Consider the following 25,856-nt stretch of genomic DNA (forward strand, 5'->3'; position numbering starts at 1 on the left):
GGGACCTTCATTTTTGTTTTTTGTGGTTCTTTATTTTTTTGGGGGGATTTATCAGGGTTTATTATAAGTGGAGAAATATTATTCATCGATTTTCACACACTCAGAAAATCGATATATATATATATATATATATATATATACACACACACTCAGAAAATCGATGAATAATATTTCTCCACTTATAATAAACCCTGATAAATCCCCCCAAAAAAATAAAGAACCACAAAAAACAAAAATGAAGGTCCCTATGCATGCAGCAGCCTTTGTGGTGGGCTTTAATCGGTTTTTTCGATTTGCCTGAGTTTTAATCCTAGCTGGTAGGCTTGGCTCTTTTAATCAGGTTTTCTAATTGAGCTGAGCTCCAGTTCCAACTGGTAGGTGGGTGGCTTTTCTGTATATGTCTATTTTGTTTTATTGTTCATGGAGAGACCTGGATTTGTCAATAGGCATACTAGGCCTATGCCTAGGGAACAAAAATATAGGGGGAAGCAGGCTAGCTGAAAATTTGCTGCCTTCTAGCTGTGCTGAACCTCTCTCAACAGAGAATAGCACTCTTTTTCCTGATCCAGCCCCTCCCCTCCAAGCAGCAAGCAGGACAGCCTGCAGCAAGACAGAGCAGAAGGGGATCATTTTGGGGAAATCAGGAAGGGCTGAGTAGAAATCATTAGTGGGTGATTGGCTGGAAAGTAAATGTCTGTGTATAAGAGAGAGGGGAACAAGGGTAGGGGGCAGTATTTATGTGCATGAGAAAGAAGGGTTTAGTGCCATCTGTGTGGGTGTATTGGTATGTCTTATCATACTGGGTAGGATGTTAGAAAGCAGATATAAGGAAGAGCAGGTCCCAGGCATGGTAGGGATACCTTCCCTCCTCCTCCCCCTCCCTATCCATTCAATTCAGATCCTCCATTCCTAGATCTTGGATTCTATCCTCCAGATCCTGGAACCTCCTTTTCTTCCTTCATTCCTACCTCTCCCTTCTCTCAAGATTCTGGAAGCCATTCCCCAAACCTTCCTACTCCCTCTTCCCCTTCCTCAATCAAAGAGCCTCTCTCCTTTTCCCCATCCCAGATTCCTAATCATCCTCATCTCCCATATTCCTTATCCCTAAGTCCTCTTTCTCACACTCCTCCCCATCTCCTCACCCCAAGTCCTGAACTTCCTCTCCCTGTCTCCCCCCTGTCCAGATACCAGAGATCACTTTTCTTCATCCAATAAAAATAAAATAAATTATTAAAAAACAACTGTATGCTCAGAACGTAATATCAAAGATAGAAATGTTTCTCAATTTGCTTCAGAAGGTTAACATTTTTGCCACAGGAGACTATGAGGTTGTTCCCCTAGAACTCATGCTCCCTGTTATTCCACCTTGGGGGGAGAGCTGGGGGCAACAGGAACAAAATCCATCACTGTTCGTGTATTCTATATATTTTTGACAAGATTTTATTTCTATTTAAGGTTTTATGTTCATGATGCTTTTAAATGTTTATATAAGCTGTCTTATTGATTTTATTAACTTATGTTTTCTAATTTTTGATATATGAATGGCCTTTGTGAGCCTCTTAGAACAATGGATAATGCGGCATATAAATATTTTAATACGTACATAAATAAATAAACCTGTTCGATTTTTTTTGGTTTATTTACAGAGCTGGGGGCAGGCTGGAGCTCAGCTGAGCCGAATCAGTAGTTCAGTGCCAGCGATAGTGAAGAACTGAATAGTGCTGGTATACCCAGAAGCAGCAGCAGTGTGCAGTGCTGAGGGGCCTGGAGTGAAGCTGCTACTGGGATATTTTGTCCTGGAGGTTTAGGACAATAAAGAATATCCTGCTTGTGGGCTACTGGTGACCGGGTGGAAGCCAGTACCTGTAGCACCTAAGAAGAGAGCTGCAGCATGGGTCTGCTTCCTCCTGCAATGACTGCTACTCTACAGACCAGAAAAAATGCTGCCAGGGACCACTGTCAGTCCACAGACCAGAGGTTAACAAACACAGCTTCTTTGCACTAAAACTTTCTAGCAGGAGTTTTAGAGCATAGGTCTCTAAAACTGCACAACTAATTTGCAATCAAATAAACAAAGCATAATTGTATAACAAGCTTTTCTCTATAGGTACCGAAACTAACAAAGTGAAAGCAAATTTAAAGAGGAATTCAAATAAAAGTGCAGAATATGTTAAATGCAAAAAAAGTTGAAACCTTCCACATACAAATTTTCTCTATAGTAGGTGAATCCTATAAAGGGCAGCTGGTTTCCCACAAAGGCTTTAGGGATTGGAAAGGTCTCTACTTCTCCTTTATCAACCTCAATATCATCAAAGTTACTGCTGTCTACATCGCTGCTCAACTCGGGCACCACAGGCGCAGCAGCTACAAGAAAAGAAAACAAATGATACATTTAATCAGTTTTCTCACCAGATTAACTTTCTTCCAGAACCACACTAAAAACATTCCAAGCTACAATCAGCCATGGCATAGTGTACTATCACCTTTGCCTTTTACTGCATGCTTTGCATAGCTACACAAATATTTATTCACATGAAGAAAAAGTGGTTTTCTTTAGAGTTGAGCAGATTTCTTGAGATCCAGAATCACAGTCCTAAATCCCACCTCTTACTTGGCTTTTTTCTGGGGGCATGGTGCACTTGATTGTGATCCTGGAAAAAAAACCTAATCCAAGCAACTAAAATGCAAACACACATCAAGATCTGGGATCACAAAAAACGTAAATTAAAAAAAAAAAAAAAAAAAAAAAGAAAACCCCTCTTGGCTCTAATTTTATTTCCAAAGCTTCAACAGATGAAAAGTCAGGTATTCATTCTACTAAATGTTTCACACCAGTCTGCTGGTTTGACCAGCTGGAAACTTCACACAACACAAATAATCAATGCTATTTAAAGCAGCAGACACTTCACAATGAAATCTCTACATACTGAAATCATTTATTTTGTGCAGGGACAACCATCAGAATCCATAAGAACTCCACTTCTGGGCTAAAATGACAATCACATTGCTTTATGACTATTACAGTAAAAAAAAAACCAGTCTAATGACATCATCAGAGGCTGTGACTTTGTGAAAGCATTTCTTTTATCAATCAGATCTTTTTAAAATTCATTTTGAATGTATGAACATGCTTTTTATGTTACTGCAGGTGGGAAACCGTGGCTTCAGATAAATTACCTTCTTGCAATGACATCAGAAGCCCAGCTTCCATTGTTACAGTATTGCTGCAATCAATCACATTAAACACATTAAAAATATAGAAAAGAGTGTTGCTTACTTTCTCTGATGTTTCCAAAGATCATATTATAAATTACCTCTCAATGATTTTCCCCATACAATACAGCAAGTAATACCCCATGATGCAACTGGAGCATTCAAATGCAAAATTATCTTTTTGTAAGATGTCTAAGGATTACATTCAAGAACGGGGAGTGTTTTTATAATGTTACCAGAAAACAGGAAAAAAGTTCTGATGGAACAGGGATATTGAAAGATAAGGCAATTTGGAATTATACACCTTTCAGGGTACTGTTGTAGGGGATGGGTAGGAATGAATGTGGTATGAATGTCTGTGTGAATGTTTGATAAGGGATGGGAGAGGCAGAGAGCTGGTGTGGGCAAGGGGATGGAGGACACCGTGTGCTGCCTACAGGAAATATAAAAAAAAAGTAAATGTGTATGAAAAATGATCTTAAAAAATGTTTGAGCACCTTGTATTTGTAACAACTTTATTTTTATTTGATATATATGTCTTTAGCCTCTGGAATGTATACTTTATTGTTCAATGTTACTGATCAGCTTTATTGTATCTGATATCATGCAAATAAAGAGAATTTAAAAAAAACCAGTAAACAAGTATCTGAATGACTTGCCACCCAAGATGGTTTATACTTTACTCAACAAAACAACCAAAAACTCTCTCAGTAGACAATTTTTTGTATATTTTTTTCACCACTCCAACCCACTTTATATATATATAAAATCTTATTTCTATTTTAATCTTTTTTGTAGGACTTTCAAGTAGTCAGAATGTTCAGGTTACATCCTGTTTAAACTCTTAAGTCCAGTTTTGTTGATAATTTCATAGTTTTGTATTTTCTTAAATGTGTTAAAAAACCAACTTTGGAAACACACACTTCTTGCAAGAGAACTCAAACTTCACTTCGCAATCTTTTTTAACTAAACAGTCTATTCCAACCATCGCAAATTTGTATACAAAGTCCAAAGTAAGTCACTTATCTGAATATACGCCTTAATACCCTGACATGGATCCACGTTTCGATTATCTGCATCAGGAGGTCCGTTCTTCTTTCAGAGATTCTTATAGGACAAAAGACTGCTCAAAACTATGTAATCTTTTTTCCTTTCAAAACAGAAGCTTTTTTTCATGGTATATCTCATCAATGTTTAGCTTCTCTTTAAAAATCCCTTTGTTTGCATTTATACTTTACTCAAACCAGTTCGGGTTTATTTTTAAAAGCAAAGGTCATCCTCAGATCTGGATGCTCAATGGCAAGCCAATTTGATTAGACGTTGTATCTCTGTACACAAACATTCCCCAGAGAGATGCTGTGCATATAATAGAATTAAAATTGCAGGAGTCTTTGGTAGGATGTCGGGTACCTGTGGCATTTATAAACATGTTGGCATCTATAGTCCTTCGTAATAACTTCTTCATGTTTAATGGTTATTATTTCTTGCAAACTAAGGGTATAGCTATGGGGGCGACTTTAGCCCCCGATGTAGCTAATTTACATATGTGGCATTTTGAAGATACTTGGCTCCCTGTTAATCCCTTTTCGAACCATATTAAGCTGTGGAAGCACTATACTGATGATATCATAGTTGTTTGGGAAGGGACTTCTAATGCCTTTGAGAATTTCATGCAGTGGTTGAATGCTTGTGATCTAAATTTGAGTTTCACTTTTAATTTCAGTGAAGGGGATTTACCTTATTTAGATATTTTCATTTCAATTCATGAGTTTGACTTTGACTTTACTTTATATCATAAACCTATGCATAGGAATACACTGTTACGTTATGATAGCTGTCATCCTGCACATTTACGACAAAATCTTCCCACTGGGCAGTTTCTTCGATTAAGGAGGTTATGCTCAAACATATATGAATATAAAAGTAAAGCGAAAGAGATGATTAATTCCTTTATTGAGAGAGGCTATCCTAGATCTGTTTTGAGAAAAGCCTATAAACATGCATGCTGGGCAAATCGTGATCTACTGTTGATGTCTGATAATAAGAATTGGGAGAATCAGACTAATCGCCCAGCATGTGTGTTATCTTTTTCTCCTTCCATCTATCGTGTTCAGAATAGTATAAAAAAGCATTGGCATGTCCTTGGTTTGCATGAGGTTTTTTCTGAACTGCTTATCTTCGCTTTAATGCGTGGTAAGAACATTAGAGACATGGTTGTTCGCTCTAGTTTTGAAGAAGCCCGTGAAGGTGCAACAGAGTGTTTTACTAAATTAGGGCATTTCCCATGTGGTACATGCTCGGTTTGTGAGCAAACCTTTTCAGGAGATGTTCTTCCCCATTTTAAAGGGGGAACATTCTGTTTACAAGCAAATACGAACTGTGCTTCAATTGGAGTTATATATGGGTTATGGTGCCCTTTTCCATTGTTGTACATGGGAAAAACTAAAAGGTGTTTGCGTACATGTATGGTTGAACATCGTAGTGCTATCTCTAGGAATCGTTTAGAGGCCCCATTGGTACAACACTGTTTAGATCAGCGACATGTTTTTGAGGATTTGAGATTTGCTGTAATTGAGCAACCTAAGCCTTTCTCTCGGGGAGGGGATTTTGATAGATACTTGTTGCAGCGTGAACTAAGATAGATCTACTGGTTTGATACTGTGGCACCTAGGGGGCTGAATAAAGATTTGGACTGGTCAGTGTTTTGATTGGTTAAAGGTGGTATTTGATTGACAGCAGTGATGACGTATAAACTTCCAGTGGCATTGGGCTTTAAATAGGAAAAGAAAGGTTGGGCGGTATTGAGCGTCCTTGGCACCATTGTTAAATTTGTGTCGGCATGAATACCCTGTTCTGAGAACAGCTTTGTTCCGTAGAAGGTAAGAATGTGCTGTTTTCATGGTTAATGAGACGCTGTTCTGTTTCCCAAGTGATTTAGTTGCTTGTGTGATATAAGTTTTCTTGTGTGTGATTGTTTGACTGTGTGATTGTGATTTTAAATTTGTTGTGACTTATTTTACTGGTTGTCTTAGGGTGTGGAGATATGAAGAGTTCGTGGCGTGCTGATAATGTTTGAAAAAAAGAAAATCCCCTGATGAAGGCTAATTTAGCCGAATCATGGTCCGTGTTGGGAACAATTTATGATTCATTGAAATGATACAGTATCAGCAAAATATTATATCGATACACCAGTGATTGAGCTAAGTACCTTTTTGGGAATTTTTGAACTAAGATATTAGTGGTTAAGATTGAGATACATCTATATTATTGTATTTTTAGAGATTCGATAAATAAAGTAATTGCACATAAAAAATCAAAAAAATATATCTGTATAAGAGAGTGGGTACGTGATTATAATTTATGGTGCCATAAGAGCTGATACTGTCTGAGGCCCTGTAAGGGCGGGAGACAGTGGATTGACACTAATAGGCACTTTAACTTTATGATACCTTTCTCTTTATTTACATATATTGAATAAGTATTTTAATATTTTTGGGAATATACATTTTCCCTCTCCATACTAGATTGCTATATATTGGGAGAGGAGTTTGACTTCTGTGGTGTGATTAATAAGCCAATTTGATTGACATGGTCACCTTCCCTGGCTCAAAAAATGGCTACAAGTATATCTTAACTTTCAAATGTGCTATCAAAATATGCCTGGGCTCCAAGTCTAAAAGTAAATACCAATGACAAAATGGCTAAAGCTTTTCAAAAGATAACAACATAAGATATGCCATGCTGGGTCAGACTAAGGTCCATTGAGCCCAGCATGGGTCACAAGTATCCAACATCTCAAAATATAGATATTTAGCTATAGGCATGTCCTTCTGTTTTAAGAACTCAGATCTATAAAGCAGCCCTAGCATGAAGCAACACTTCCTTGTGGTGCCAACAGCTCTGAGCCTGACATTACCCATTTCATAAGAATTAATTTCTTACTGAACCATGGCACCCGGAATGCTTTTGATAAGAAGACAGAACTCTCTTAGGGACAACTTTATCAAGAACATTGATCAATGAAATAGAAAATGTTAACCAATACACAAGTGGACTCGTAGTTTAAGCTATCCTGATAAGTCTTTCGTTCGTCACTAAACTGTTTCAGTTCAGTCGCTCTGCAAAATACATTTTTAGGCCCAAGAGAGGACTTCTCAATTTCACTGCCTCCAGGACAAAGTTAAAGAGCAATAAGAAATGACCAGACCCAATGTATAGACTCAACTCACACATCGGAGACCAAACCTCTAACAAACTCTTCTGGAATTAATAATCCTCTGAATTATTGTTACCACATGATGTATGGGAACATGAATAATCTGCTTCAAGCTAGAAGATGATAAAATAATTTTAAAAATCTTGATATATAATCTTAGGCTTACTATTCAGATGTACATTAAATTCACCAATAAACAATACTATTACTCTTCACACAAAGGGTAATGCTATAGTCTAAAACTGGCATTATCTCTACATCCTTCAAACTCTGGAGGATGATAAATTAAAGCAAAAATCAAATCCCACTATTTCACAGTTAAACTATTACAGCCATGCCCAACCTCAGACTGAAAGCATTTCTCTAATAAAACCTCCCAATAAATTAAAATACTGCCTAGACTCAGAATGCCTACTTAATAAAAGCAAATCAAGTTTCAGATTCATAATTAGAGATAAAATTACATCTCCCTTCTTTTTAATAGAACAGATCATGATATTAGTATGCCCCCTTACTACCTGCCATCAATATACTGTAGATCTGTACCCTAGTCCCAAATTAATACTTAAAAAGCCTTTTAAACATAAAAACAAGAATCCAAATGTCAAACGGGCTAACAAAGGGACAAAGCGCTTTGCCATGACCCTTTGCCAGTGGGCCCGCTAGGCAAGCAGGTATTTTTAAAGCAGGAAGGAAGTTTAGCTGGATGGTGTGTATACTGTTTTATGGGGGACTGACAGCCTCCATAGCAACAACAGGATCAGCTGGAGCAGAACAGCTCTCTTATCAAACATTCACACAGACATTCATACCACATTCATTCCTACCCATCCCCTACAACAATAACCTGAAAGGTGTATAATTCCAAATTGCCTTATCGTTGAATATCCCAGTTCTATCAGAACTTTTTCCCTGTTTTCCGGTAACATCATAAAAACACTCCCCATTCTTGAATGTAATCTTCAGACATCTTGCAAAAAGATAATTTTGCATTTGAATGCTCCAGTTGCATCATGGGGTATTACTTGCTGATGGAGGAAGCTCAACATTGAAGTAAAATGCACAGTGGTATAGCAGTATCCAGCAGCAATCTCAAGCAGGTCTGAATGCAGAGTTAGGTTATGCACTGACCCAAAAAATGTTTGACTTGCCAAGGTGTCAAGAAACTGAGCATTCTGTTTTGAATGATACCAGGGAACCAATTACTGAGGAAGCAATAGATATGATGATTAAGAAGCTTCACCTGGTACAAAAGCTAATTCTTAGCAAGTAAGCTATTTGCAGGGTAAGATTCAGATAGTGACACCGAAGCTACAGATAATAGTGGGCCATAGGGATATGAAACTGAAGGAAACTACCACAAATGCTAAACCGGATTTGGTCAAAAAACTAGAAGGGCATGTCCAGTCATCATCAGCAGTAACAGAGTCACTATTGTCAAAGGAGGTGGGGAGAATGTGATAATGTTGTCTGTTTTTGCTCATGCCAGAAGTAACTGGAAGATATGGGAGGTAATCTGTAAGGCAAGATACTGTCTAGGCCTGAAAATACAAATGAAGTAATATGGTGACCTGAGTTAGGCTTCTGTAAGCTCCTGCCAGAACCACTCCATTACCGTAGGGTCTATATTACATTCAGCATGTGGTAAAATGAGGCACCACCTACTTTACTTTTTATAAAATGTATTAATTACCTATTGCTTAATTAAGCACTAGGCAAAGTACAGAACAAACATGCATAATAAATCAAATTACAATACAGAAAACCAGAATCAGAAAATGTCTTCAATTATAAATCATAAGCCAGTTTAAACAGTGCCATCGCAGAGTTGTATTCTGAAAGATTTTTAAAACTGTTGCAAAATTTCAGATAGAGTTACATGGACATGGTGTTGCTACTGAGAATGCATATTCGCTAGTAACAGAAAGACATGTCTGATGAACAGAGGAGACATCCAACAAATGCTATTGAAAGGATCTTTGTATCAGCCTACTCGCACACTGTCTCAATAATACATTGGACCAGGGTGACTGAGTAGATCAATTTATGCACCTGAGCCAGGATTTTAATTGGTGGCTCTAAAAGCCAGAGGCAGGTGGCTTGGCTTTCAGCCACTGGGATTTTCAGCATTAGTCTAGATTTTTAAAAATACCTTCTTCACAAAAAACTGACTGGCAAGCTAAATGAGAGCATATAAAAACAAGAGCATAGCTACCAATGAGCAAGTCCAGCAAACAGCCTGGGGCCATCTGTGAAAAGGGGTGGGGAGATGTCCACTGCTGTCCAGTGCAGTAGAGGAGTATTAAATCTGTCTAAAACAAACAAACCCTACACTTATTGCAAACATATGAAACATATGTCCCACGCGCTCGCCCCACAGCCACAAACTGGGAGAAAACCACCTGGAGATCTACTATTATATTTGCAGCCCCATCTAGTTCTGCAATCGTGGCTATGATATAAAGGAAAAGCGGCATGGATGCTGATAAGGCACGGATGGAGGCTGTGTAGGAATGAACCTGCAGAGCCCAGCAGGAGACATAACAGGTGTAAACCAAGGCCAGCTGATCACTGGGATACTGTTGCTGCCACTGGAGCTCACAGCGCAGGCTCTTGAGTAGAGCCACAGCGATCCTGCAGTGATTCTCCCCAAACCTCTGTCCTGGTGGGATGAAAAGCATCAAGAACTTAACCTCCCAGGTGTTGAGCTGCTAAACTGGACACAGACTGGATCAGACCGGGAGTAGTTGGACAGGAATGAGGTATGGCAGTGCCTGCTCGCCCCATGCCAAGTAAGTGAGCTGGGTGCCTAAACCTCTTTTCGCCCTCCAAACTGCACTTCCTTAGTAATTACGTTTTGAAGGTGGTGGGGGGGAGGTATTTAAATTTTAGATTGCTGAAAACTATGTTGCAAGCAGATTGTCTCCTTTCACCCTTAAGGAAAATGCATTTACTGGCAACATTTCTGTTTGCTCAGTGTGGATGCATTTGGCCTGAAAAAAATAAAAATTAACCTTTTGCAGAGCATAACTTGGCCATAACAAGCTACAGCTACCAGTTGGGCCAGCTAGCCAGGAGCAGCGAGATTTAAAAGTTTACCGCTGTAGTGCAAAAGCTAAAATGCGATAAATGTAGCCTTGATTTCTTCATAGGCACTATTACATTTTGTAGCAATCTTGTTTTTGGTAAAATTATTATTCCACTGTTTAAGCAAGCAAGTGAAACATTATTTGATTTTTTTTTATAATATTCCAGTCAGTAAAGATTCCCTTTCACCTCCCCAAAAAAAGAAAAACATTCCTCCCTGAATAGAGCTTTTCAAAGAAACAAGCAAAGTGTAAAATAAAACCTTCTGTACCTTTGTACATTTATGGAATGCCATCGCTACAAGTTTGTTTTCATTTCATTAAATATTCTATGTGAACTTACGTCATTGACTGTAAATAAACAGGAATGCTAACAAACCACTGAAAATATACAAACAAGTAGGACTCACCGCTCAGGGAGCTTTCATAATTTTCCTGCCGTTTTGAAAAGTTATACTGGGGCTCACTTGATTAGAATGAAAGCAAAACTCTGTACTGCAACAGCTGAGATAAGCATACGAAAGATTTGATACAAGCCACCATTTATCACTGCGAGTGACAAGGAATTGGATTTATTCTTTGGGATCCGCCACAGTGGCTAGCGTTGCTTTTCATGAGAAAAACAACTGACAGCAGCGATTAAGACTGAGCTTCTTAGAGGCAGGCAGGGTTAAAGCTATTCTTGAATTGGTGAGTGCCTTTGGTCAGATTAGAGAGAGCTGCTGTTTAAAAAATATCTAAGTCCTGGTAAGGGTTTGAATAAAAACCATTTGCTGCTGGCCCTTGTTCTAAGAAGCTGCTTAAAAAAAATAAAAATCTATGCCCTAGCAGAGGTTTGAATAAATATCCCTGGCCCTTGTTCTAAAAGGATTTAGAAAAATAGCAGCAAATCTTATGATAGAAAACTGTGCCCTGTCAGCAGGTTTTATTGAGATCTGCATTGCCTCTCTGCTGATTTTGATGATACCTGTAACAATGACATTCTGTAAACTAAAACTTATTTTTAAAAAAAACTACTTGAGGATCACCATGTCACAGGACTGCCTAAGTGACCTGTCCATCCTTTCAACTTAAAATAAGCATGCCAGAAAACTGAATATTCAAAAGATAATCACTATGTTGTTTGCAGATTTAAAGGCACAAAAACCTTGACTCGTTTATTTTAAATATTTATATCCTGCGCAAGACAATGCCCTGTTCGGTCAGCACTGACAGCAGGAAAATTGCCAGCATTACCCACTATTGTGTTTTCAGAACATTCACTGCTAGCTACATCACTGCCTAAAAAGATCCTATTACAGAGCTGACCTCATCTGAACAAAATACAGAAGTCCTTAAATGATCACCTAGATACCATATGTGGAATATAACCTATTAAATCTTGGGAGGAGCCAATTCACAGGATAAATGGCTGCAACCCAGAGAATGATTCAGTCAGACCCTGGCATTGAGTAAATACACATTCAGCTGGATACTGAAGAGACCTAATTCAACACACATGCAATACCTCAGCTAAATGAAAGGAAGAGTCCTCTGGCAGATTTTACCTTGCACCTCTCCTGAGCCAACAACTTGTTTATAGTCTTTGCAAGTCCAGTATAAAATCACCTTGACTTCTTGGAGATTAGGAAATACAAGGCCACATTCCTGAGAAAGAACAGGCTTGACTGCCTTCTGCTGAAAGAGCAACTCCACCTCCAGCTGCATTTGGGCATATTGAGAAGGTTCAAAGTAGAAGACTGAAATCTGCCAAGACGAAAGGAGGGCAAAAGAAGCATAAGCGGTAGCCATGCTCCACAATTTTCAGGACCCAAGCCCTTGGTGACACAGTCATTCCAAAAGGAAGGAGTGAACTCTTCCGTTCACCAGAGAAAGTGGTCTCAAAGTCATCAAAAACTGGTCCTGGGCTTAGGCTGCATCTGCTGCTGTGTCTTTTGCTGATGCCGCTTTCTGTCCCTCTGTTGACCTCAAGCAAGCATCTATTGAAGAGTGGGAGGAGCTCAATGATGCTGAAGAGAGAGGAAGGGGCACCTTTGGAAGAATGGATGATTGTAGGAAAAGGAGACAGGTGGCCCCTGCTGCTGCTAATAATGACCATAAGGATGACTGATGCTCCTTAATCAGAGTCACTGTCTCTTGAACTTCGTTACTGAACAAGTTGTCCCCTGTACAGGGTACATTATTAAGATGAACATAAGAACATGCCACACTGCATCAGACCAAGGGTCCATCAAGCCCAGCATCCTGTTTCCAACAGTGGCCAATCCAGGTTACAAGTACCTGGCAAGTACCCAAATATTAAGTAGATCCCATGTTACTAATGCGGTAATAGCAGTGGCTATTCCCTAAGTCAACTTGATTAATAGCAGGTAATGGGCTTCTCCAAGAACATATTCAAACCTTTTTTAAACCCAGCTACACTAACTGCACTAACCACATCTTCTGGAAACAGAGTCCAGAGCTTAATTGTGAGTTGAGTGAACGAATTTTCTCCGATTTGTTTTAAACGTGCTACTTGCTAACTTCATGGAGTGCACCCTAGTCCTTCTATTATCCGAAAGAGTAAATAACTGATTCACATTTACCTGTTTTAGACCTCTCATGATTTTATAGACTTCTATCATATCCCCCCCTCAGCCGTCTCATCTTCAAGCTGAACAGCCCTAAACTCTTTAGCCTTTCCTCATAGGGGAGCCATTCCATCCCCTTTATCATTTTGGTCACCCTTCTCTGTACCTTCTCCAGTACAACTATATCTTTTTTGAGATGTGGCAATCAGAATTCTACACAGGACTCAAGATGCGGTCTCACCATGGAGCAATACAGAGGCATTAAGGCATTTTTCGTTTTACTCACCATTCCCTTCCTAATAATTCCTAACATTCTGTTGGCTCTTTTGATGGATGCAGCACACTGAGCTGACGATTTCAATGTGTTATCCACTATGACGCCTAGATCTTTTTCCTGGGTGGTAGCTCCTAATATGGAACTTAAAACATTGTGTAACTACTGCATGGGTTATTTTTCCCTATATGCATCACCTTGCACTTGTCCACATTAAGTTTCATCTTCTATTTGGATGCCCAATCTTCCAGTCTCACAAGTCCTCCTGCAATTTATCACAATCTGCTTGTGATTTAACTACACTAGATGGATCTTACATATCCTCTCAGAAGCCACTTGCTTGCAACTACATGAGTCTCTGGGCTTCCATTGAAGAGACCAAAATTCTGGCCATATCATAAGCTTCGTAAATGGAACGGATGAGATGCTTCTCACATTTCTTCATGTCTTCCACTGCTCTTCAAAAATCTGCCTGCTCTAGGTCTGAAAATTTCATCAAAGACTTTAGCTTTTGTACACATTCATATGAATACTGCACCATGTGGAGCTGCAATGTGGGAACGCAGCAAGGCTTCCTGGAAGTACTTCCCCAAATGCATCAAACTCTCTTCCCAGGAGGAGTATTAGTGTGATCATGAGGGTGATAAGCATATTTCAATGAGGATTAAACCAACATAGAGTGGTGCAGTAATTAGACTATCCTAAACCCCATGGAGGTCTTCACCCTCTATACTTTAGGCCAAGCTTCTGGACTACTATAAGGCACAATACTGATGTCTGCCACATCATCCATCTGCATGTCCTTGAGGAGTTTACAAACTAGAATAGCAGTGGAGTATACTAGAGGTTGAAAGAGCTGAAGAAGCCTGAAGACGTCTGTTCTTGGGACCTTTTCCTTCCTTACACTGATGATAGTGTCTTTGCCAGCTTATCCAAGAATCTGGAGAAGCAGAGTTCCTCCAGAGAAATAGCATACTGAAGCAAGTCCAGCAGGGGATTTGAAAGAATCCCCATGGAATCTTCCTTCTCCCTGAGCACATGGAAATACTGAACCTGACGATGAAGGAGACTAAGAAGGAAATCTCCACTGGACTGAGAGGAAACATCTGGTAGGAACTCAGAATGAATGAATCCTACCTTCTTCCCCTTCTGATTTGCGAACGGACTCCCCTAGAGAAGAATCTATCCCTTTTGTTGAGGACTTGCTCCCAACAATGGAAGCTCTTGACGAGATTTACGCACTAGCGTGGTACTTGGGGAGGTCCTACCATGTGGGAAAATGTCCCTCATCTGGACAGGTTAGATTCTAACCTCCTTCTCTGGTCTTCAGGGATTAAGGGGACACAGAAATTCTTCAGTAGCTAAGCTCCAACTGGCTGTGAGATCCTCTGTATAGGACTTGAAGGAGATACAACTTCAGAAACCTAGACTGGCTCATCCTCAGCAAGGGTTGCCAGAAAAACCATTGCTGCTGTATGTGTTGATGCAGTGACCAATTCTGGGCACTCCATGCATGTTGCATCAACTCCCATTGAATGGATGTTGCCAGCAGCATCTCCTCCATCATAGCTCAAATAGCAGGACTCCTGGTCTTATGTGAGAAAGTGCTATGCTCAAATACAATAGACAGCACATTGGTGTGCCACACAGTGTGTGTTGACTGTGTCCTAGAATATGAGCTTCGTGCAAATGACACAGATGGTGGTCTGGTCAGCCAGGGTCTGGGCAAAATAAATGGCTCGATGCCATGGGGATATTCCACACCATGAAGACAATGGGACTGCTCCCAATGAGATAATCCTCCTACTCAGTATCAAGGTGAAACACAAGAGAAGCCCTGTGCCAACACCAATCTTTTCTTTGGCTCCAAGGGGGAATGTGCCCATAGGGGACTCCTTGTGCTGTTTTGGCCTCTTCTCAGCACCTCTCCAGCAACACAGGTTTCCATGAATGACAGAAAAGCTTTCCTGTGCTTACAGGAACAAGGAAGAGAAGATTCAGATAGGAATGATCAACTTGGTGGAGGTATAGCACTTTATGTCCGAGAGGGTATAAAGTCCAACAGGATAAAGATCATACAAGAGACTAAATGCTCAGTAGAATCTATATAGATAGAAATCCCATTTGTGTTGGGTAAGAATATAGTGATAGGCATTTACTATCGTCCACATGGCCAAAATGATCAGATAAATGATGAAATGTTAAGACAGATCAGGGAAGCTAACCAATTTGGCAGTGCAGTAATAATGGGAGATTTCAATTACCCCAATATTGACTGGGTAACTGTAACATCAAGATATGCTAGACATATAAAATTCCTGGATGGAATAAACAACTTCTTCATGGAGGAATTGGTTCAGGATTTGGTGAGAAAGGTAATGATGGTGGGGCCACTTGGCAATAGTGATCATAACATGATCAAATTTGAACTGACAACTGGAAGGGGGAAAATATGTAAATCTACAGCTCTAACACAGTTTTCAAAAGGGAAAATGATAAAATGAGGAAAATAATTAGAAAAAAAATGAAATGTGCAGCTGCAAAGGTTAAAAGTGTACGACAGGCATGGACATTGTTTAAAAATACAATCTTAGACGTGCAGTCCAGATGTATTCCATGCATTAAGAAAGGTGGGAGGAAGGCAAAACGATTACCGGCATAGTTAAAAGGTGAGATTAAAGAGGCTATTTTAGCCAAAAAAAATCCTTCAAAAATTATAAGAAGGATCCATCTGAAGAAAATAGGAAAAAGCATAAGCATTGTCAAGTTAAGTGTTAATAAACATGGATAAAGGTGAGCCAGAAGATGTTGTGTAATTGGATTTTCAGAATGCGTTTGACAAAGTCCCTCATGAGAGGCTTCTAAGGAAATAAAGTCACAGGATAGGAGGTGGTGTCCTTTCATGGATTACAAACTGGTTAAAAGACAGGAAACAGAAAGTAGGATTAAATAATCAATTTTCTCAGTGGAAAAGGGTAAACAGTGGAGTGCCTCAGGGATTTGTACTTGGACCGGTGCTTTTCAATATATTTATAAATGATCTGGAAAGGAATACAAGTGAGGTAATCAGATTTGCAGATGATACAAAATTATTCAGAGTAGTTAAGTCAGAAGCGGATTGTGATAAATTATAGGAGGACCTTGCAAAACTGGAAAATTGGGCATCCAAATGGCAGATGAAATTTAATGTGGCAAGTGCAAGGTGATGCATATAAAGAAAAATAATCCATGCTGTAGTAGCACAATGTTAGGTTCCATATTAGGAGCTACCACCCTGGAAAAAGATCTCGGCGTCATAGTAGATAATATATTGAAATCGTCACCTCAGTGTTCTGCGGGAGTCAAAAAATCAAACAGAATGTTAGGAATTATTAGGAAGGGAATGGTAAATAATACAAAAAATGTCATAATGCCTCTGTATCGCTCCATGGTGAGACCGCACCTTGAGTACCGTGTACAATTCTGGTCACCGCATCTCAAAAAAGATATAGTTGCAATGGAGAAGGTTCAGAGAAGGGCCACCAAAATGATAAAGGGGATGGAACAGCTCCCCTATGAGGGAAGGCTAAAGAGGTTAGGGCTGTTCAGCTTGGAGAATAGACAGCTGAGGGGAGATATGATAGAGGTCTTTAAAATCATGAGAGGTCTAGAACAGGTAAATGTGAATTGGTTGTTTACTCTTTCAAATAATAGAAGGACTAGGGGCATTCCATGAAGTTAGCAAGAAGCACATTTAAAACTAATCGGAGAAAATTCTTTTTCACTCAACACACAATTAAGCTCTGAAATTTGTTGCCAGAGGATGTGGTTAGTGCAGTTAGTGTAGCTGGGTTTAAAAAAGGTTTGGATAATTTCTTGGAGGAGAAGGCCATTAACTGCTATTAATCAAATTGTTTTAGAGAATAACCACTGCTATTACTAGCATGGGATCTACTTAGTGTTTTGGTACTTGCCAGGTACTTGAAGCTTGGATTGGTCACTGTTGGAAACAGGATCCTGGGGTTGATAGACCCTTGGTCTGACCCAGTATGGCAATTTCTTATGTTCTTAAGAAAGAGCGAAAAGCCTTCCTGTACTTTCACGAACAAGGAAGAGAAGATTCAGATCTTGATTTCTTGTGCTGTGAATCTGATGCTTCACATCTGGATGAGGAGTGGCTCTGCTACTCAGCCTCACGCTGAGACTTTGGGTTCCTCCTTAGGTACTGCTATCTCTAGGAAACATCCAACCACAGCTATATTAGTTGGGGTCATCATGGTGCAGGCCCAGGTAGCGATAGCAGACAGAATGCGCAGCTGTGATGAACATCAGGCATTGATAGATGCAGACCTTGAATTCGGTGGCTGCAAGCTTTTTGGCCTTGGTCTTTTCCATACTCTATTATTTATATATATATTTTTTAAGAACTTAAAAGTTCTGTTTGATGGACTGCTGAGGTACCAGCAGAAAATACAGAAGCAGCAATGGGAAATATAAGGACACTAAGGCCAAAAAAAACAAATTTTTGAAAAAGACTTGGACATGCCTATGTGGTAGCTCAAATGAAGAAAAACTGAGGAACTCATGAGAACATATGCACACGCGGAATTCACGCACATGCTCAATTAACTATTTACTGAGCTCTGAAAGCTAGGTCTGTTTTAGCACTGTCTGATGTCTTCACCCACATGTTATGGCTAATTCATACCTGCTTGTCAATGGAAAACAATAAATACAATTTACTTCTAGTGAGAACTAGATTTAAATTAGCTGCTCCTCTCATCGGTTTTAGAACCAGCTGCTCCATGAAGCCTTCATTTATGGTATTTAGAAAATTAAACTTTCTAGCATGTCCCAATAAAAAATTAACCTGATGAATACTCGGATAACTGAAATCTTCCATCATTAATGTATTGCCAAATTTATTTGCTTTTTTAATTTCAGTTAGCATTTCAGTCTTTCTTCATTTTGGCCAGGTGGCTGGTGGCATACACCCACTGCTCTATGCTTACCAGGTACACACAGAATTTGTATCCTAAGGATTCTTCAGTGCATTTTGTTTCTTGCAGGATTTTTATCATGCTTAACTCTGTTCCATCTTTTATCTATATGCTGCCACTTCACCAATTTGATCTGCCCTATCAAGTTCATATAATTTATACTCTGATATCACAGTGTCCCATTAGTTATTCTTCTTCCATCATGTCTCAAACTTTATATATCCTTATATGCCACCATACCTTCTATTTTACAAGTCTTACTGTTCAGACTTCTGGCATTAGAAATGCAGACATTTTAAAGTGTGTTTTATTTGTTGTTTCATTTCTCTTAGTATTCACAACCTGTAAGCAAATGATTTAGGCAATTTAGAGTCATTCACATCTGGGTGGCTCTTTGTCAATCTGAGCTACTTCAACCAAAAAACAAAACTTCTCTACTGGAAAATTCCCTGTTTTGCAAGTAATTTGGAAGATACATCTCTCTAAACCATGCACTTCTGAGTGACGATTGGCTTTCCCCTATGCTCTAGGTTAGCACAGACAACCTGGTTCCACTTGGGTTACGGTGGAGCCCATACTGTTGGAATAGGCTAGCCTTTCTGATGCAACATCACTCTCTGCTTCAAAAGGGGGGGGGGGGTGGAGGGAAAGAAAAAGTTGGATTCAGGGATAACCAAAATGAGCCATGACCTTTTTTTACAGTCTGAAGTACTGCTGTGCAGACATTAAGGAAAAAAAAAAACACACGACTGCTTCTACGGCCAAATCCATAAGCATAGCACGACAAGCAGCACTTAAACAAAAGGCAACCACCATTTGATTGATTTGAAAACACTGCTAGAGGGTATTGTATTTTGACACAGCATAACAAATATGCCCAATGTACTGAAGGGGGTTTCCTATTTTATATCTATGGGAAAATACTTAGTGTAGAGGCCCCTAGGTAGGAAATATACATCTGGCATCTATGAAACATGCCACAAATGGGTCTAGACAAGTACTGTGCTCTCTGTTCTCTTTTGCAAACTGGAACACCCTTTGATCATTTTGTATTAATTCCTCAAAAAATGAAATATTAAAATATTTTCAAAAAGGTATGCCTTTACTGCAGTGATATAGGAGAAACACATTGATAACCACAGGTCACAGAAATCATATTTACAGTATACAGCAAAGCTTGGGTAAAACAGTTATCAGCTCACAGATTACCAGCTTTTAATCAGCAATTAGTGGTCTGTCAGGTGATATGTCAAAGGCCATTAACATGGAACTTCTGTAAAACCTGTGACGACTGATCAGCAACACACACTGTCTTTCAGATGTTTCCAAATACTTTGCACCAATTCACATACAGGCCTACTCTTGGACGCGCGTTTTCCCTTACCCCTTATTCAGTAAGGGGCGGAAAACGCGCGTCCAACCCGCAGCACCTAATAGCACCCTCAACAAGCACCCTCAATATGCAAATGCATGTTGAATGCCCTATTAGGTATGTGCGCGGGATACAGAAAGTAAAATGTGCAGCCAAGCCGCACATTTTACTGTAAGAAATTAGTGCCTACCCAAAGGTAGGCGCTAGTTTCTGCCGGCACCAGGAAAGTGCACAGAAAAGCAGTAAAAACTGCTTTTCTGTGCAACCTCCGACTTAATATCTTAGTGATATTAAGTCGGAGGTCCCAAAGGGTGTAAAAAGTAAAAAAGAAAAAGAAAAAAAATTTAAATTGGGCCGGCAGCTGTCAGGCCGAAAACCGGACGCTCAATTTTGCCGGCGTCCGGTTTCCGAGCCCGTGGCTGTCAGCGGGCTCGAGAACCGACGCCAGCAAAATTGAGCGTCGGCTGTCAAACCCACTGACAGCCGCCGCTCCGGGTCAAAAGGAGGCTCTAGGGACGTGCTAGTGTCCCCAGCGCCTCCTTTTGCCCGTTTCTACCGCACCACCTCATTTATATACTGAATCGCGCGCACCAGCGAATGGCCGGTGCGCGTGCCGGGAGAGCGGGCGTTCATCCGCTCTCCCGCGTTTTTACTGAATCGGCCCGATAGTGGCTGTTTTCAAGTCAGGCTGAAGAGATTTGTTGGGTATTTTCTCAACATCCACATACAAAGTAACAGTGAATGACAGCAGAAAAAGACTAATAGGCCCATCCAGTCTGCCCAGCTGAGATTCTTCCTCTATGATTTTATAACACTTGAAATAGATTAGCATAAAACTTCCCATACACAAAACACCTTCAACTCCCCCCGCCCCCCCACCAGCCCATGGCTTAAATGATCTCAACCCTTTTTCTACCCACTGCCCTCCACATCTGTCCCAAACTTGTCCAAAACCTGTTACAGTGCTCGCTCCAGTGGAAGGTCATTTCAGGTTTGGCATAGTCTTCTTGATTCTTACATGACCAATATCCTTGGGCATAAACCATGGTCATTCCATGCAGGTTACCCCAGCCTTCTTGGAAGCCAGATGAAACTGTATCACTGTCTAGGGTTGTAAAATGCTGCTTTGAGCAGGTTACACAATGACTTCCTGGAAACCTGATGCAGTCAATACTACAGCTGCTTAGGTTGTTTACCACCATTCCTGGTAAATGAACATACAAGATCCCACACCAAATTCAACATTCCTCCCCACCCCAATGTCTCATCACCAAACATTTTAATAATCTAGCTTATCATCAAGATGACTGAAGATATTGCTCAAACATCCAGCCCCCTGGGACTTTGAGGTCTTTCTGGAAGATAGTACCAGCCACCCTCAATCTGCTAGTACTGACCCAGTGGGTTTCTGGGGAATTATAAACCATTGATACTAACGCAGCCCATGACCTGCAGTACCACTAAGTCATGCCTCCATTTTCTGCCCTTTTGTTTCACCTTTATCACTTTTCTCCTTGTCTTTACTCCTGAAAGAGTGAAGGGTGTGTTGTTTGCAATACTGTGCCCCCAACCCTGCTCCTGTCACTGTCTTGTGCAAAGGTGGCCAAGTCCAGGTCTCAAGAGCCTCAAACAGGCCTAGTTTTCAGAATATCCAAAATGAATATGCATGAGAGAGATTTATATGCACTGCTTCCATTGTACGTAAATATATCTTACATATATTCATTATGGATATCCTGACAAACAGTCCCGTTTGTTGCTCTTGAGGACCGGAGTTGGCCACCCCTGATTTAGAATATAAAAGCAGCATACAAGAAACATTTAGGCCTAGCTAGTCTACCCAATTCCACATCTAATGCGTCACCACAGACCCTAGCCATCTTTGTCTCTCCCCTCACCTCTTTGCCACTACTCATCCTTTATACTTATTCTGTGTATTTTTTTAATTCTATTACTATTTTTGTCTCCAGCACCTCCCTTGGGAGTCAAATTCATGTATCCACCACCCTTTCTGAGAAGAAATATTTTCTGATGTTGCTCGTCTTATTCTATAACATTCTTTTCTCTGAAAAAGAGTTTGCTTTTTCAGCCTGATTTGTACCTTTGAGAAATTTCAATGTCTACCATACAACTCTGTCTTTCTTTATCTCATACGATATAGTTTTTGGTGACCTAACTTTACCCTTTTGGAGGAATGGCCTCTAGAATGGAACACAACATTATTCTTAAGATCACATCCATGTCACATATAGAGGCATTATCAATTCCTTTTTTCTGCTGATTATGCATCTCCCTATGTACCCTAGCATCCTCTTGGCTCTGATCACTGCATTATCACACTGTTTTGCTAGCTTGAGATCCAGACAATCATCCCAAGATCTCTTTTTTGGTCTGTGAAACTCAATTTCTCACCTGCTATCGAGTATGGCTTCCTGGGATTTCTGCACCCCAAATACATAACACTGTACTTTTTTGTACTGAATCTTAACTGCCAAGCTATTCCACCCTTCCTCAGACCATACCTCATTCTGTCTACTCTGTTGCATATCTTAGAATCATCTGAAAAAAATACAAACTTTTCCTTTTCATTAGTTCACAATTTCCCTCATGAAGACAGTTATCAAAACTGGCCCCAGCGCAAATCCTTGAGACACTCCACTAATCAACTTTCCTTCTTCAATATGAATTCAATTTACTACCAACTTCTGTTGTCTTTCTCTCAGTTTCTAATCTGGTCCACCACCATGGGTCCTAGCTCCAGGCTGCTCAGTTTTATGAGCCTCATACGCAGGACAGTGTTAAAAGCTTAGCTGAAATTCACATAAACTACATCTAGTCATCAAATAACCAGGTAATTTCAAGTCCAGTCTCCTCCTCCTGGTATACACCTCCAATATCTGATCTTCTCCCTGCTGCTATGAACATCAGGGCTCCAGTTCTACCGAGAACTAGAAGGTAGAAAGCATGGGGGATGAGTAAGCCCTACTACACCAACCCTGCTCTCTCTGGGATCCTGTGAGCACCAGATGGGCTGCCTCAGTCCCTATGCTCAATGTCTTCTGGTTGTCAGTTAGAGTTTGAGACCTGATGTTTGCTGAAACAGACAGGAGATCAGACACAGAAGATCTACATGAACAGCAGGATCATCATCAGAAGGGAAAAACAGAACTGGGGTGTGTGTGTGGGGGGGGGGGGGGGGGGGGGGGGGGGAAGTTAACCTACAGATTTTTGCCAAAAGACTAGTAGGCCTGTTCAGAAACTCATGTATATTTTGACAGTTCAGATGGACTTGTAGCTGCTGTTATGACTGGAGAAAGAAAACATGTTGACAAATCGGCTTGCCATCATTTTGTTTCTTTTAAAATGCTGCTGTTTTATTCTATTTCTGAGCAGCCTGAAGAGGAAGGGGGTGTCACACCTCCAGAACTCCCTGCTACCCAGGGTCATAATAAATTTTAACAGCTTCAGCACATGGTTGCAATAAAGACAAAAAAATTTAGATACATGACAGGGACAATGACAAGGTTTGTATTTAAAACAAACAGGATAATATTAACAGCTTGTACAAGATTATATATAAATCATAATTATATATATTTGTGTCCTACAATATCAGTGTCAGGCGGTCTTGTGTCCTACAATATCAGTGTAAGGCGGTCAACCCAGAGTAGTGACCCAACCATACCTTTTTTTTTATAATTTAATGTTAATTTAGCTTGCTGTTGCAAACTACTAAAGAAGAAACACTTCACTTTTTTAAGATTGCTGTTGCCAGACCATGGCATCATTCACTAATAAAGCAGTTTAGGCATACTATCAATCAGAACAAGAACAGTGGCAGCTGCTGCTCCTCTTAGTAAAGGCTCTAAAGAGGTCAAAGGAATAGCAGTAAGACATAGCCCTGTGTCTATTAATAAACTGCAGTACAAATTATCATACAGTACTACAGCAATTTAAAAGGGCCATGTACCCAGAATGTGAAAAACATTTAGCAAGATCAACTTAAGAGAAGACACAAGAGCATTAAAGCATCTCCACAGCAGCGCCAATTAAGAAAAAGGCCAACACATTGTTGAAACCCAAATTGTTTCCAAAATCATAACCTCCTCAATGGTAAGTGATTACAGGGTTAATTTTATTTATTGAGAATTATTCATATACAGCTTTCTACACTGATCGTAGTGGTTCACAAGAATTAAAAACATATATACATTCTCCACTATAAAATATGAATACAAGTTTAAGATATACGTAAAAAAAAAAAGAATCTAAATTATCCTCCTTTAAATTATTCATTGAGAGTAATTATTTCATTGCATTGAACACTGCCTTAAATGGCCAGGTCCTTCATTGCTTTTTTTTTTTTTTTTTAAAGCTTGGGTTCAGATATTAGTCTAAGGTATTCTGACATAGAATTCCACAATCTTGGGCCTGCAACATATATTGCTTGATCTCTAACCTCACCTAGTTGGGCATGATAAAGTGAAGAGACCTCCAAAAGGCTTCTGTATGGGATCTGAGAGATCTTTTTGGAGCATAATGCTGCTCCAAGTTATACTGTATCTATATTAATGAGTGTTTTATGTATTATGTACCTTATATTGAATTTGGATTTGTATCGGGAACAAGTGTAATACTGAAAGAATTGGGGAAATATGATTATATATATTATGACTGGTTAGAATCCAGGCTTCAGAGTTCTATAAAAGCTGAGAGTACTGATAGGTAAACCCTCAGAGTTATATAGTCATATATGCTTAAAAATGGAAGACAATGCCTTTTTAAATTTACCAAGAATGAGGAGAATATTTTAATACACTTAATCCTCACTATTAACCTCCATCCTTTACCTAAGCACTTCCAAAGGATTTACTTTTAAAGACAGCACTGTGTTTAATACTGATCTGGCCAGTGCCATTTCAGTGTTCTAAGATTGCCAAAAATGAATCCACCATAATCACCAGTATGGCAAATGGCTACAAACCTAAAGCAGTATTACTAGAAAAAATCATCTTGGTTACTTCAACTGACAGTTAAAATACAATCATTAAGATCCCCATGCATGTTAGAAACTACCAAAGACTCTTGGTAGCTCCTAACATACATCAGACACATATTGGAGAAGTAAGGAATAGAACTATATCAGTTGCAGGCCCTATTCTCTGGAAGACAATGCCAGAGCAGCTATGTTTTAGTAAGACACAAACATCTTTAAGAAAATGTTAAAAAACATGGCTAAATAGACTCCTGTTTGAAGAAATTAATATCTATTTACAGAATTAAGGAAACTTATTTTAGTTTATGGAAATATTAGCCAGCTCTATATATATGATTAACTTTAGGATTTTGATTTTGATTTATTTATTTATTTTAGTTTTAAGGGTGTGTTAAATGATTTTTATTTGTTGTTGAATTTTCATTAATTTTCTTGCTGATATTAGTTATTTAAATATTTGTATTGTTTTATAAAAGTGATATATTGCTGTGTTTTTTTTATTTAGCCTGATAATCTACTAAGTAATTTTAAATGATTGTTATTACAAGTAGTTATATTGTCTGATTTGTTTTATTTTCATCAACTATGAATGTCTGAATTGTAAACCACTGTGACCGTTGGAACAGTGGTAAATAAATATAGTAAATAAAATAAATACTTATTGGGCCTGTCACTCCTGTGAAGAAATTGCATTTAAAAGCATTTGAAAGTCTCCTTCCATCTCTATCACTACCAGAATTGTAAACCAAGGTAAATGGAATTAATTCCCCATGAGTCTCTCCTGAATCCCAAGCAAGTGCCACACTGAAACATTTAAAAATCTAAGTGCAATGGATTAAAGGAAAGAGAACTGAACAAAAAAGTAAGGCTGTGGTCAAAGTAAAAGATGAACACCACTGTATTCCAGAAAAGTGCAAAACTACAAGAAATATAGTAATATTCTGGCACATAAAGAAAGAAGGCCTAAAAGAAAGAGAGAAAAAAGTAACAAAATCCAAAAAGCAGTCCAGTTGCTGCTTTAAATTCTGGTGGATCTGATCAAAACAGATAAAACTGCTACTCATTTGTTGTAAATTTGTCTATGCAACAACAAACAATGCTTACGAACAAAGATGAAGAGCTTGGGAATATAATGAACAAGTGAAAATGT

At 39.3% G+C, this 25,856-nt stretch overlaps 1 protein-coding gene across 10 annotated transcripts in view; it reads right to left on the minus strand.

Annotated features, from left to right (window-relative positions):
* ROCK2 (Rho associated coiled-coil containing protein kinase 2) overlaps positions 1-25,856 on the minus strand; it is a 442,704-nt gene that overhangs the window by 152,194 nt on the left and 264,654 nt on the right. For all 10 annotated transcript variants that reach the window (XR_003855695.1, XM_029595904.1, XM_029595908.1 and 7 more), the window contains one exon: positions 2,205-2,364. Coding sequence is in view for 9 of the 10 variants with exons in the window: in XM_029595904.1 (XP_029451764.1) it covers positions 2,205-2,364 (160 nt within the window). In the remaining variant the exon portion in view is untranslated. The remainder of the gene's footprint in view (positions 1-2,204; positions 2,365-25,856) is intronic.

The sequence above is a fragment of the Rhinatrema bivittatum genome, chromosome 3 (genome assembly GCF_901001135.1).
Source record: "Rhinatrema bivittatum chromosome 3, aRhiBiv1.1, whole genome shotgun sequence".
NCBI classification, from domain to species: Eukaryota; Metazoa; Chordata; class Amphibia; order Gymnophiona; family Rhinatrematidae; genus Rhinatrema; species Rhinatrema bivittatum.